This window comes from Folsomia candida, unplaced genomic scaffold, assembly GCF_002217175.1.
Source record: "Folsomia candida strain VU population unplaced genomic scaffold, ASM221717v1 Fcan01_Sc008, whole genome shotgun sequence".
Taxonomy (NCBI): Eukaryota; Metazoa; Arthropoda; class Collembola; order Entomobryomorpha; family Isotomidae; genus Folsomia; species Folsomia candida.
Window position 1 is genome coordinate 1984136 of NW_019091200.1, and position 13521 is coordinate 1997656.

At 37.6% G+C, this 13521-nt stretch overlaps 2 protein-coding genes and 1 long non-coding RNA gene across 5 annotated transcripts; 1 reads left to right on the forward strand and 2 right to left on the reverse strand.

Annotated features, from left to right (window-relative positions):
• Positions 1-2561, forward strand: LOC118436441. The gene is made up of 2 exons (XR_004835451.1): positions 1-852; positions 958-2561. It is a non-coding gene; the product is annotated as an uncharacterized LOC118436441 (long non-coding RNA).
• On the reverse strand, positions 866-9254 carry LOC110853403. 3 transcript variants are annotated; one of them, XM_022101665.2, is made up of 12 exons: positions 9138-9254; positions 8526-8804; positions 7977-8407; positions 6952-7149; positions 6295-6525; positions 5704-5989; positions 5390-5524; positions 3828-4100; positions 3229-3537; positions 1834-2849; positions 1304-1753; positions 866-1227 (listed from the first exon to the last, which is right to left on the reverse strand). In XM_022101665.2, the coding sequence occupies exons 1-10, from the start codon at positions 9154-9156 to the stop codon at positions 2515-2517; spliced, it is 2496 nt and encodes an 831-aa protein (XP_021957357.2). In that variant the 5' UTR covers positions 9157-9254; the 3' UTR covers positions 866-1227; positions 1304-1753; positions 1834-2514. The 3 variants fall into 3 exon arrangements, with proteins under 3 accessions (XP_021957357.2, XP_035710449.1, XP_035710450.1); XM_035854556.1 differs by having other exon boundaries at positions 1304-1767; XM_035854557.1 differs by lacking the exons at positions 866-1227; positions 1304-1753 and having other exon boundaries at positions 2655-2849; positions 3477-3537.
• A 682-nt stretch (positions 9255-9936) lies between these two features.
• Positions 9937-13408, reverse strand: LOC118436427 (serine/threonine-protein kinase PLK4-like). The gene is made up of 7 exons (XM_035854534.1): positions 13286-13408; positions 12840-13199; positions 12659-12771; positions 11103-12224; positions 10749-11007; positions 10356-10661; positions 9937-10252 (listed from the first exon to the last, which is right to left on the reverse strand). Exons 2-7 carry the CDS (start codon positions 13018-13020, stop codon positions 10239-10241), a joined length of 1995 nt encoding a protein of 664 aa, XP_035710427.1. The 5' UTR covers positions 13021-13199; positions 13286-13408; the 3' UTR covers positions 9937-10238.
• Between the last annotated feature and the right edge of the window lie 113 nt (positions 13409-13521).

A 13521-nucleotide genomic window follows, 5' to 3' on the forward strand; every position in this document is an offset into this window, starting at 1 on the left:
AGGAGGACGTGACGATGACGTGAAGCATAAACACCACTTAACACCTATTCCGTGGGTTTCACGGTGAAACTTTCACCCCGTTGCAACGCGTTGTAGCATGCGTTTTCGGGTTTCATTTCTTCTGCAAACCAACTTGAAACCAATACCTGAAATAACGAAAAATGCGCAAGGTCAGATTTATTCCACGACGCCCATACCACAGCCCTGAACAGCTGCAACAAATTTGCAATTCAAGTATGCTCAGTAAATTTATTTGATGATACCATGGCTCACGTTGTTTGATGGACACATACATTCGTTATCAACTTTTTACTATCTGTGCATACCTTCATGTTTAATACGACCACATAGGGAACGTCCATATATTACGTCATAAAAAAGGTTGGTGGGTGGTTTTGGGTCGCCTGTCATATTCTTGTTAAGCTTAGCAGGAACAGAATAGGAAGGCGGTGGGTGGATTATCTTAAAATCTTAAAATCCCTGACGTAATACATGGACGTTCCCATAGATCGAATGCTCTTAACAAATATTTGCAACACACCGTTATATCATCACTGTATTCACCTTAACTTGAGAACGCACAATTCTTATTATTTATCGGTTTATTAGTGTTTATTGAAAAAATGGCATTTGACAGCCGCCTTTCAATTTTATTTTCCTTATTTCAGGGAAATAAGGTTTTCCGGGATGTTCTTGAAAGCAGAAGATCGACCACTTTTGAATATATTGTTGATTTAATAAAAATTGTTGAAGTTTTTGATCAGGGCTCCAATCAAATTGGAAAGTTGAAAGAGTTTGATCGTTTGAAAAAATTTTTGCTTGAGGGGGTTAGCGAAGGTGCAAGAAATTTTGGTAAGCATTGATAAAGAGGGTGCAAATTTAAGTCTTGAATAATTTAATTAGAATAAATAATTGAGATTTAATAAGAAACGACGATTTTTTAAATACGAATTTCAGATAAAGCAGTCTTCGTAAAGGAACTTCTTTCCAAGGTTTTGTACATGCCTGCTTGCATCCAATATTGCGAAAACTCCAGAATTCCCTTTGCGTATATCCATCACGTAAAATTAAATCCAGACCCCTTTAACATTCAATGCTAATGATTTCACACTGAGCGGGATCGAATCAATGCTGACCACGGTGTTTGGACAGGCTGTGACCGCAAGCCGTTTCAGACATGGAAATGTCTTCATCGCCAATGCAAATTCCGCCTCGTTCATCTCCACCCTGGAAAGATTTAATTTAATCATGGAATGAAATCGGAAAGTTTAATTTTATCCAGCTGTAAAAACTCGAGGTTTACACAGGAACTAAAAGCCGACACGCTCGACCAAGGAAGCACGCAGTACTTGAGCTTTATCGTGGTCAGTGTTTTCGCGAAATTTGGCAAGGTTTGATAAACGTGGAGAGCCCCGCGTCGTCCTGCGAGGCAAAGAAATACTTGGGCGTCTTCAAGTGATGGTTGATTGGTAGAATTTGGGGGTAGTTTCCAGGTTGATAAGGGGTCGCCCTTTTTCTTCGGTTGGTTCAACTTTGTGGTGGACGTGGTGGAGTTAAGTTGAACATTTTTAGGCTTCACCGGATTAACGTCGATGGGCTTGGTCTGAATTTTTCCAGTAAAGCAGGGGAGTAAATGCTCGTTCCGACATTGGCGGAGAAGTATGAGGAATATTTCCATCTCTATGTGCACCCTCTTGTCCAAAAGGGCAAGGTAGAGTGTACGCATTTTAGCGACGGGGTCACGTTCTTGTACCTGCAAGTGAGAAACTGCAAGTAAGAAGTGTGGTCAATACTTATCTTAAAAAAATGGAAATTTTAAATTTTATCTTTTACCAAATTTTCATAGTGAAGGTGGTCGCGGAGTATGCCATTTTCTACGAGTAGGTTAAAAAACCATTGGAAATTTTTTGTAGATTGAGACAAATAATCGATTTTCTTGAGGATTTGTTGTTTTAAAAAATCCATTTCGTTAAATCAGATTTAAAGTGGATGTTTTTAATTGTAATATGTCATCTTTATGCAGGAATATGTATGTATACTTTATTAAAGTAAGTGAAATTGTTTATGGTTAAGTTAATATTGGTTGCAATATTTCACTCGGGTAATAATCACTATTGATAAGATAACTAACAAAGGGGGCGCAAACCATGTTCAACCCAGATTATTTTTTGTCTATCGCTGTTTGAAAGAGAAATCCTTGAGAAACAACATTTAAGTAGTTCGACATTTGCTCAGATGCGCAAAATTCAGAATGTTAGCCTAACACTGTTAGGGACGCTGCAAGGCAGAGGTGCAATCGCGAGGTACAGATTCCATTTGAAACCCCATCGTCTTCGCAAACTTGCGGTGCCCGTAACGCGCTGAATTTTGCGCATCTGCACACGTGTCGCAGTAAATGTTTTTTCTAAATGGTTTTTCTTTCAAAAGAAGATAGTTAAAAAATAATCTGGGTTGAACATGGTTGAGCCCCCTTTGTAAGATAATAATTGACAAGTTTTGATATGCAGATACTTCCTACCGATAAAGGTTACTTGGCAAATAAAAACATAAATGGACAGTTTCGCATAGTTTGATAAATTCTTTGCAATCCTTGTCACCGGAAGTTCTCATTTTCTCCATTTCCCTTGAATTATACCCATTTTGCAAAAGTTTCTCCAATTTTGGCCACGGCTTCACGGACGAAGCTGTTCCGTTTCTTCGCATTTTCACCCAACAATGTTTCCCGGAAGAAGCGTTTAATTGATCCGCATTCCATTTTACATATGTCACGAAATCGCAGCTATCCGTATTACGCTCATCCCATCTGGCGCATATTATCGCGTACAGCTGCAGATGTACGGATTTTCCATCTGAAATGTAGCATTGCTGTTATTAAAGATGCAAAATTACTCTGAAAGTTTGTATTAAGGCGTAAAACCCCTTTATGGGAATGATTTGTCCGTCCGTCTGTCTGTTCGTTAATGGACCTTACTGTTCAGCAAATATAAATAACTCGTCTCAATTCCTTAAAAAATTCTGAGAGGTTATTTGGTTGTAAAATGTTAAGAAGAAATAATTTGCCAGGAAACCTTTCAGATTATTTTGAATTGTTAATATTGGCTGAACAGTAGGCCACACAAAATAAACGTGACCGTTTTGATGACAAAGACGTTGAGGTGGTTTCGCTCCTTTGTTATCCCGTTTGAACATCCCGTTTGAACATATTTAATATAAACACGCTAAATTTACCTTGATGAACCAATGCTAGATTAATAGCGATGCTAGGAACAATACAGCTCGGACCAATAATTTTGCCAGCTGGTTTTGATATTTGTATAATCAATTGAGGATTAGGAACTCCTACAATTCGCAAATTCTGACAAATCATTGATTCATGGAAAAGCTTATCCAAGGTCGCAACCCCATTAAAGGAAGATGATGAGGTCGCTGTCTGGACTATAAACAAGTGATGAATAAACGCTCCGCTGGTCACGTACTGGATAAATGGAACAGTTGCAAATACTTCCGCGAAAAGGAGAGACAATGTCTTATCCACGCCTGAAATTTGCGGATACACTCTCAATAATTGTGTGAAATGATTCTTACTGCCAGAAATTCTAACGCTTCAGTAATAATGTATCACCGCAGGGTAACATATATACTGAGGCTAAATCCTGGTCAGCCCCCAATGTCATAGCTCCGGTAATAAAAATATTACTTGCACCGGAAGCAATTTGTGAGGTGTTACCGAGCGGTAGAATTGCATAATGGCCGGTAACAATCGTATCACAAAATTATTGAGAGTGATGTAAAAATGATACATGTGAAATAGTGTATTCAGTTAATACCGATATTGTTTTCGCGAAATTTTGCACACTTTTCCCTCATCGCGGTCATTAAATTTGGCACAGCCCGCTTAGAACATAAGAAGGGAGGTGACCTCAGTTGATCCACAACTTCTTCCAACAATCGAGCACATGTTCGCGTTCTTGAATCTGCATACCGTGTTTGGACATAAACATCATCGTTGATCCGTGTATTCGAAAATATAGCAAAAAGTAGGGATTCTAGGGCAAAATTTGAACCATTTCCGGTTTTAAATCCCTTATTTTCACCGATCCCTAAACAAAGATAAGACAAAGATTTAAAATTATTAAGTAGTGTGAGCTGCTTATTGCGATCGTTTTGTCCGTCTGTAAGCAGGATGTTATATTTGTTTGCAATGGTTTATTTTAGAGTAAATGTATTTATGTAGAACTCACCAAAATCGTTTAAATGAGCACATTTGTAATCATTTCTCGCCTCTGGGAATTTATTTTAAAATTCTGGACTACATCTTTACAACAGGTCATTGTCAATTTAAAAAAATATACACTCCAAATTTCGACACTTTTTGAAGGAGATCTCAAGTTTAAGAAGGTTCAGAAGGTTATTGGGGGTATTATTGGATGAAGACCTTAAGTTCAATAATCAATGTGATAAGGTAATAAAAAGTTGTAACAGCTCTCTTTGGTCACTTGGTCCCCTAAAAAATGTCGTGGAACGCAAGAATAAGGTACTATTAATACATGCACTGGTATTCTCTAGTCTGTTATACGCATCTCCTGTATGGCTATTTGGTAAGAATAATTTAAAGTGTGTAAATAAGGTAATCAGAAAATGTGCAAGATATGTATGCAATAAAGGGAAATATGACCCTATATCCGATGACTTATCAGTCGACTTGGAATGGTTAGTAGCGGAAAATATGGTGCAGGCTGAGTTGTGTAAATGTGTGTCTAAAATGCTAAATGGCTGCTGTCCCAAATATTTTGCCAATTATGTACCAATAAGCACCGTTATATATAGAAATACTCGAAATAATACTTACTATAAGCCAGATATTTTAATTAGTAATAATATTGCCAAAAAGTCCTTTAAATATAGGGCAGCAATGTCATGGTCTAATCTACCATTAAATTTAAAAAATGAGCATGGAAAGATGAGTCTAATTATGTTTAAAAAAGAGGTGAAGAAGTACTTTTTAAATGTCCAGAATACAAAAAGAGTTATAGAATTATTCGAGTTATTCGATTCGGATGAGTATCAAGATTTTCTATGACGTAATCATCATTTGGTATATGTATGTACAAGCAAAATGAAAATTGTGTAATGTATGACTTTCTTTTTTATCCTTGAGGTGTAAAGTCCCATGCAGTGGGGTGCCTCATTGAAATAAATCAAATCAAATCAAATCAGAACAATTGGGACTCAAAAACCTAACGGCCATTCTATTGAGAAATCGATTTACTAAAAACTTGTCAAGAATTTTAAAATAAATTCCCATAGCTGAAAATTGGTTACAAATGTGTTGATTTTAACGATTTTGGTGATAAGTCATCAACTCGTTAAGCATCATATTTCATCATACGTTCAACTTGCGACATTCTATCGGGTTGAAGTCGGCGTAAATCTCCAATCTCGTCCATGCTGTTGTTCAAATCGTATGTGAATATGGTAATGGTAATGAAATGTGTCACATTTTCCATCATCTTGGTAGTTTGCACTGTCGTGATAACGTTACTAAATTAAGATTCAATTTTATGAAAATAATAATAGGAACCTGTGGGAACGCCCAAATATTACGTAATCAGAATCATCAGGTGGATGGTCTAAGAATGAGCATTTTTCTGATCATGTAAATTAGTGACGTAATATACTGACGTTCCCTGTACGCCTGTGTACCTCCTATTGATGTAAAGCCGCGTTCCACACCACGGAGAAAATTTGTAAGAAATTGTGCGGCCAAACTGTTACTCGATAGGAATGTTGATCTGGTTTGAATTTGAGATTGGGGAGAAGCGTGTGGCCGAATATTGGGTGGATTTCTAACATTCGGTCCAGGTTGCGCGATAGTTTGTCTCGGTTTAACAATGCTTGATGATCGGGGGGGAAGGATGACGGGATTTCTGTTTACAATTGTATTTGATGTCCCGGGAGGCCGTAGAAGTTGTTGAGTATTTGAAGAAACCTACGATAAAATGTTGTAAAGAACAGTGTTTCGTTTTTTGCACTGAAAAGCAAGAAACGCAAGGTGCAAGAAATTGTTAGAAAAATGCGCCATCTAGCCACGCACCGTAAAGCGGCGGGAAGGAGTTTCTTGCACTTTACGTTAATTCCAGGTCAAAATAGCTGCAAGAAACCACTTTCTTCCCGTTATTTCTTACAAGTGGTTACTTGCACCCGAAGCACTGGTAAATAGTTGTAAATATGTGTTTAATTTAAGCAGAGGGGAGCGCGTGCACGAATATTATTATATTTAAGCGGATTTCTAACATTCAGTTGTGGTTGCGGCATAGTTTGTGGCGTGTTAACAACGCCTCGTTGCAAAGGTTGCGGTGGAACGACCCTGGGATCTCGGTTCGGTCCTGGTTGCGCGATAGCTTGTCTCGGTTTAACAATACTTGATGATCGCGGGGGAACGGTGACGGGATTTCTGTTCACAATTGTATTTGGTGTCCCGTCATGCGTGGGGGGCCGTGGAAGTTGTTGAGTATTTGAAGAAACCTACGACAAAATGGCATAAACAATTGTACGTATAAAATTTTAACATAGGACTAGTTGACTCATCTCTTAAAATCGTCAAAATCAGCACATTCTTAATTATTTCTCCGCTCTGAGAATTTATTTTAAAACTGAACGACTAATTTGTAGGGAAGGTAGTTGGCAAGTTAAAAAAACAAAGGTGCACTCCAGACGTTGACAATTTTTGACGGAGGAGATCTCAAGTTTAAAAGCCTTCATAAAATTTCAACTCGTCGAGACTAGCTCAGAAAAACTCACCGCCATTCTATTAATTACTTACTGACTGCAAATGTGTCATCCAGAATTTTAAAATAAATTCCCAGAACCGAGAATAGATTAAAAATATGGTGATTTTGGCTACTTATGAGTCATCAAGCCCTAATTGAAGGACTTTTTTTTGCAACTAACGTTAGGATTAATAAACCCGTATTCTTTTCCGTCCTGAGAATTGGCATAGATGCAAAAGTGAATATCCGGTAAGAGGCGGGTTACCAGCATTTTCCGACTTTTTGAGTCGTTACCAGTTATTGCAAACAGCGTCGGATCATCGGCATTCATTCTATTGATGGCATCAACCTCTTGTTCCATATCGTTTAGAAAAACTACCTACATAAATTTATTTCCAGGATCTTAATTAGCATAAATTTGGACATGATAATAATTGGGGCCAAAATACTTTGTAAAATTTTGAGCTCCTTTTTCCAAGCGTTTGAATTCAATTTTCAGGGCAGTTACACTCGCAAAAAAGAAGAGACTCCACTTGGAGGGGACAGCAGTCATTCGGAAATATAGGTTTTGTGAAGAAATTAACTTTTTATCGGGGTCACGATTTAAAAAAATAAAGTATTTTGACAGCGATAAAACCCCACAGTTAGTGCAGCATTACTTAGCCCGAGTCAGGTCGTTATTAATAATTGAGTTGGGAATAATGCGACCGCTACAACGTTTTTATTTTCAACAGATTTTGCCTATTCTAATTTCCTAATTTAGCGTATTCTACGTGTGTACAAAATTTCAAGTCGGTTGGACAAGTTTTACCAGCGTAATCAATAGACAGACATATAACCTGACGGGTACATAAGATCTGACCCTGCCAAAAGTTAATTTTTTGAAAAAACCTGTATGTTCATATGAACTCACTTAAATTCTCGTCTTTTTGTGGGTGAAATAGCCCTGGAAATCCAAACCCTTTTAAGAAGAACAGAGGTCAAAACAAAAGTCAACGCAGGCCGATTTGACAGCCCACGCCAATTTTTTCAGTGGCGTCGCCGATGCGGCACGGCGCCACAATGTTGTAGGAATGGTAAATCCAAACATATCGCCGTCGCGCCACGTAAAATGCTACTAGCGGCGCGGCGGCATTGGCCTCTGGCTTAAAATACTATATATTTTGACAAAATGTTCTGGGTACAGACAATAAAAACTTTACGCACTTCCGGCTGCCCACCAGGTGCCATCGAGTCAAAATACACCCATTCTTTTTTAGACCGGATAAAACAAGTGTAGTGACAGTATCGAAGGGTAATCACGGCTTGAAGGTGGAAATCCTGGTGCTTGTGGCCCCCACTTCCAATGGGGACACGTAGGCTGAGAGGTGGAATTATGCCCCGGTATCCAATCAGTTTTCCATTAGCTCGTGGCATTTTTACCAAAAATAACGAAACCGGAACGCTCTCAATGGTTAAGGATTGAGCTCTTAAGCTAATTTCTAAAAGGGACTGCAGTTTTCCAACAGGTGGCGAGAGCGATGGTGGTTGGCCCAGTATAAGTTGGTGGTAGTAGTTAGAACTTCCTCCAAGATAGTGGATAAATGGGGGGAGGTTCATCCCCTTCTTGCAAAGTGTGGTAACAAATTCTTCAACGTCTTCAAAAATAAAATAAAATTCAGAAAGATGTCAAAGAGGATAAAATCAAAAATTGTCATCAAATGAGAAAGTTGAAAATGAGTGTACATATCTGCCCTCTGCTAATAGCTCACCTACCCATCATTTCTCCAATCATTTTAGAGTTTACAGAATATAAAACTCGTCTCAAATTTTGTATGAGTTCGGATCCTGCTCGAGTCGTGTTTCGAAGGTTGGCAACAATCACGCTTAAACTGGTTATGGTAGCACTAACAATTGTGGGCTCAATGTCTTGATTTACTTGGTAGATATGAAAAGTTCGGTGGTGGGTGGACCCTCCATAAAACAAGGCCATCAATGTGGTGTCCAAGTAGCACGAGTTATCTCGTCCCTGAATCCCTTTACCATAGCCATACCCTGAAAAGTGACCAATACTTTAAACCAGGGTTTCCAGTGTAGGTAATCATAATGACGGCAACAAACTGGTTGTTTGAAGCTATTTTGACCTACAAGAAAGGCAAGGTGCAAGAAACTACACCCCGCCGATGTTCATACGACGCATATTTCATGCACTTTCTCCCAGTTTATTGCACCTTGCATTTCTTGCATTTCTTGATTTGCAGTGCAAGAAATATAGCAAACCCGCAGGAAATAAATGAAACTATGAAACACCGCGTTTTGTCTCCATCACCGTCGTTTTTAAAACGGTGCCACGAATTATGAATCACACCTTAGAATTTTTTTACTCACTTTCTATTGGAGATCCCATTACGAAAACGGCACAAATATATTAAGCTTGAAAATTAAAAAAGTTATTGATAGCAGGATCAAACCATTCATGGGAAATAAATGAGCTCTGGCGTGTCATATCATCACAATAAAACAGATGATGATCTCATTTAGCTAGTCTTATCACAGAATGCGCAGAATATTATCACAATTAATGTGAAGAGTTGAGCACAACTTCATTGGACTTTATGTAGCTAGATAGATTCGCAAACATTTTGGTCGGTCATAATGGTTCAGTTGGAATTTTGAGCAAACAAGCTTGTTTCTAAAAAGAATAAATAAACCGAACATAAAAAAGTGGCATTAATTGAAATTTCCTTTAAAATGACACCACATATGACAATTACGCATTTTTGACCTTTGACCTCATCCTCACGGACATATGTCCAACATATGAACCACAATTTTGATTTTTACATTAGCAATCTAAAATTTTCATCATTTTCTCAAAATAATTTTGTGATATAGTCAAAAACTGATGCGCAAAGTATGTATCACATGTCTTTCAGCTCCTAACCAAACAACAATATTTTCGATTTTTGCATATGAGAACAATTCAGGGGTCAAGCATGTTTTTTTAGCTAATCTAGTGTACAAATATGTTTTATTGAATCTGTGCATTCAAAACTTCTGTAGTTTTTTCTTCCCACAGCCGTAAATTCTTCCCCTCTAATAAAACTCATCCATCAAAAATGGAAGCACTAGTGGCGAGTTATAAATATGTACTTAATTATTACTTTATTTATAATCATGAAGTTGCTTGATAATTTTCTCTAACTATTGACATTTTAAAATTCAATTTTAAAATTAACATCATTTTAAAATTCTCAAAAACATTTTAAAAACTTTTTTTGTAAAAGAAAAGTATATGTGCTATTGTAATCTGGATGATTATAAAAATAATGTGCAAACATAAATATATATTACTGCATAAATGTGCTAAAAATCTATCTATCTAGTGTTGTTACAGAGCCTCTGTATATAGTTTCAGAAGTTTGATAATTTCAGCTTGGCTATCTCACTTTTTGAATGGAACCCCACTTTGTGGTCGCTGTGGACGTCTCATATCCTTGCATCTGAAATTATCGTAAAATCATTTGTAAAATAGTACTCATTGACATTTTAAGTTAATTAAGTGCAATGTTTGGAGACACTTAATTGCACAGTATAGGGACTCACTGAAGGAATGTTTATCACGCTCTGGGGAGATAAATTTTCTCGGTTGCGATTGCTGTTCTGAGGGGGAGTTTATAGAATTGTGCGGCCTAATTATGAGAGGAAACATTTCGTCTGACCCTTCTAACTTAGGATTAGTTAGTAGTTCGTGACGAGCTTCACAACGTTCTAAACATTTTTTAAAGTGGTCCCACATATATTGAACATCGGTAGGAAATGTTGGAATGTCAAATATGTCAAACACCCAGGATTTGCCAGTTTTTAAAGTTATGGTGCAGCAGGACTCTGACTTGAAAATTTTACCTGCTCCTGTATTACAAATTACAAAATGTTAATATTTATATAGAAAATTTACAAATTATAATTAAAAACGAACGCATTCTAGTTACAGCGTACCTTGATAAAAACAAGCTTGGAAGTCATTGATGGGATCATTCTCCATGAGATAGCATTTGGCAAGTGGGGTATAATATATCATTTTTGGGGTTCTTTTTTTTACAAGTTCCACAAATTTGTAAGCATAGGAATATTTTTTCCAGTATTTTTGAGGTATATTGGTATAACTATACATCGTATCAGCTCCAGCGGTAGGTAGTGGGGGTGGGTTATCCGAGACCTTAACACCCCGTCCCTTCTTTGGGTGGTATATAATTATCTGTAGACCCATAAATTTGCATCATTAGCCATTCATACTCTTTACTCATCATCAATTAATAGTAAAAGCTGGGAAGTAGATAAGAGATCTCGTACCCGCATCCCGTCAGAAGAAATCTTCATTACTTCCCAGACTCGTTCTTGCCCTTCGATTTGTCTTGTGAATTCAAGACAGACGTCACTCGTTTCAAGAATGTTACAAACCACATTTTTTGCTTTTTGTCTAATCGGTCGCAGACGTATCGCACATACAGGAGCTACTGGAATTTTTTTAGTATTGTCATCGAAAATACTACCACAAAGACCACCTAATTTATTTTTTTCAACATTCGATGATCCGATTTTCTCTGAAGCAGGAGGAGCACAAGCAACATCTTCAGTCTTACTACTTCTACGATTGTCTTTATACTTTGGTGTTGTGGAACAGCAACTACTTTTTGCAGTTGTTAGACAGATCTCGCTATGAGGGCAGGTTTGCTGTGTTTGTCGCCATGCGTAGATGCAATTATTTCCCTGACATATTCCAGAATGTTGGAGGTGACAGTATTGAACTGGAGCACATTGGAAAGAGCAAGACGTTTCTGCAGGTAGAAATCTATTTGGCGTTGAATGTGTACAAGATCCTTCACAGAATTCCTCTCCTCCTCCAAGCTGGCGATTTACGGGTGGTAGTGGGTGCGAGTGCGTTTCCTGGTTTAGACAGAGATGTCCACTTCTGGAACAACCATCGGATCCAATATGAGAGGCGCAAGTTGGGTATACATACCCTCTCGAGTTAATATTAATTGGCGACGTGTATGACGCAGTAGTAAGTCCACTGTCATATAACATTGAGCGTCCGTTGACAGAATTTTTGGCCTGAAACTTCAAGATGAACGAGTGATCCAAAATATTTTTGAGATTAATCCGATCTATTGGATTTTTTTGCAGGAGGGCTCTTATCAAATCTTTCGCTTCAAGTGAAACAAATGCTGGAAACTTGATATCGGACATGACCACCCTCGTCAGGGTAGATTTGAGTCCATTTTCAGTTTCAAAGGGAGGCTTCCCAACGAGACAGGTGTACAGCAGGATTCCAAGTCCCCAGACATCTGTCGAGAGACCGTGAGGTTCATGGGTGGCAACTTCTGGCGACATATAGTTTGGAGTCCCACATATAGTCATTTGCTTTTGATCGGCTCGCTCCAATTGGATAGCTAATCCGAAATCTGATATTTTCTGTGCATACAAAAATAATGACATTGAAATAGTAACAATGGAGGTCACCCAGCGTATGCTCTCCAATTTTAACCAAGTTAATGTCAATCGATCACAAGTTTAATTAATTTGAAATTTGAAAAAGTATGATCTCCCAATGGGCACGTTTCCAGAGATGTTTGCATCCGAAGAGGATAAAATTAGCAGTAAGTTTGGAAAGTGTAAAATTTGTCAACTTTAGGGCCCGTTTTCTCTAAATTGAATGCAAATCTCTCTGCAAAACCTGTGCATTGGGAGATCATATCTTTTGAAGATGTCATATTAACTAAATTTGCGATCGATTGACACTAATTTGGTAAAAATCGGAGAGCCTACGCTGAGAGACCTCCATTGTAAGCACATAACCAAATAACCACTCATTTTCTTCGATTTAAAAATAAAAATATCCAACTTACAATATTCATATCTTTGGTAAGTAAAATATTGGCAAGCGTAATATCCCGGTGTATAATTCGATGCGAGTGGAGATACAGCAATCCTTCGACAAGTTGTTTCATAATCGTATAAGCTGAAATATAAATTAAATTCGTCACTACAAGAATGACAATTGAAAGCAAGGTACCAATATCAACAAACCTTCCTGCTCTGACATAATCCGACTGTGATTCCTAAGATATCTTTGAAAGTCTCCATTAAAACAATATTCCAGTACCAGGTAGACATAAGATTCGTCTTCAAAAAAGGTGAATAGTTTGAGAATTGAGGAGTGTTTAAGTCGAGAGTGAATCGTGACCTCTTGATTTACACGACCGGCCATTTTAGCTGTCTTGATTCGCACTCGGTCAATCTAATAAAAACGTAATTAATTATTAATTTCCATAAAATTGTTACTCTTATTACTATCTTGATGGCAACTTCCACACCGGATTTCCTGCATATTGCTCTGTAAACAACTGCAAACCCCCCTCGACCCAATTCCTCGTAAACATGGTATTGCTATATCAAAAAAAATGTTATCAATTCATTCAGGTGTTTGAATTGAATCCTTAATTATTAATTACCACTTATTTATTTACACATACATTGATCGAGTTTCCAAACGTTTCCATTTTAATTATTTCTTTGAAGAAATAATTTAGAACTGAACAGTTCTAAATAGATGATTAAGATTATTCAAGACGATCCCATAATTTTCGAAACGTCCAGCCAGGTCCCCGTGTTCATTTTATTTAGTAGCAGCTGTAAAAATATTGATACACTATAGCAAAAAATTGTCACTATCCATGTCCCATGTGCAACCAAACACATAACTAAACAC

Bases quoted from the DNA above. Each gene is read 5' to 3' on its own strand.
- LOC110853403 (XM_022101665.2), bottom strand. The intron at 8,408-8,525 runs GTAGGTGAGCTA...TTATTTTTGAAG, and splicing joins AATGATTGGAGAAATGATGG to ACGTTGAAGAATTTGTTACC. The intron at 7,150-7,976 runs GTGCGTAAAGTT...AAATTTATGTAG, and splicing joins CACCTGGTGGGCAGCCGGAA to GTAGTTTTTCTAAACGATAT.
- LOC118436427 (XM_035854534.1), bottom strand. From the start codon at position 13,020: ATGGCCGGTCGTGTAAATCAAGAGGTCACGATTCACTCTCGACTTAAA. The intron at 12,225-12,658 runs GTAAGTTGGATA...TTGTATGCACAG, and splicing joins TTACCAAAGATATGAATATT to AAAATATCAGATTTCGGATT. The intron at 11,008-11,102 runs GTACGAGATCTC...ATGGGTCTACAG, and splicing joins TTTCTTCTGACGGGATGCGG to ATAATTATATACCACCCAAA.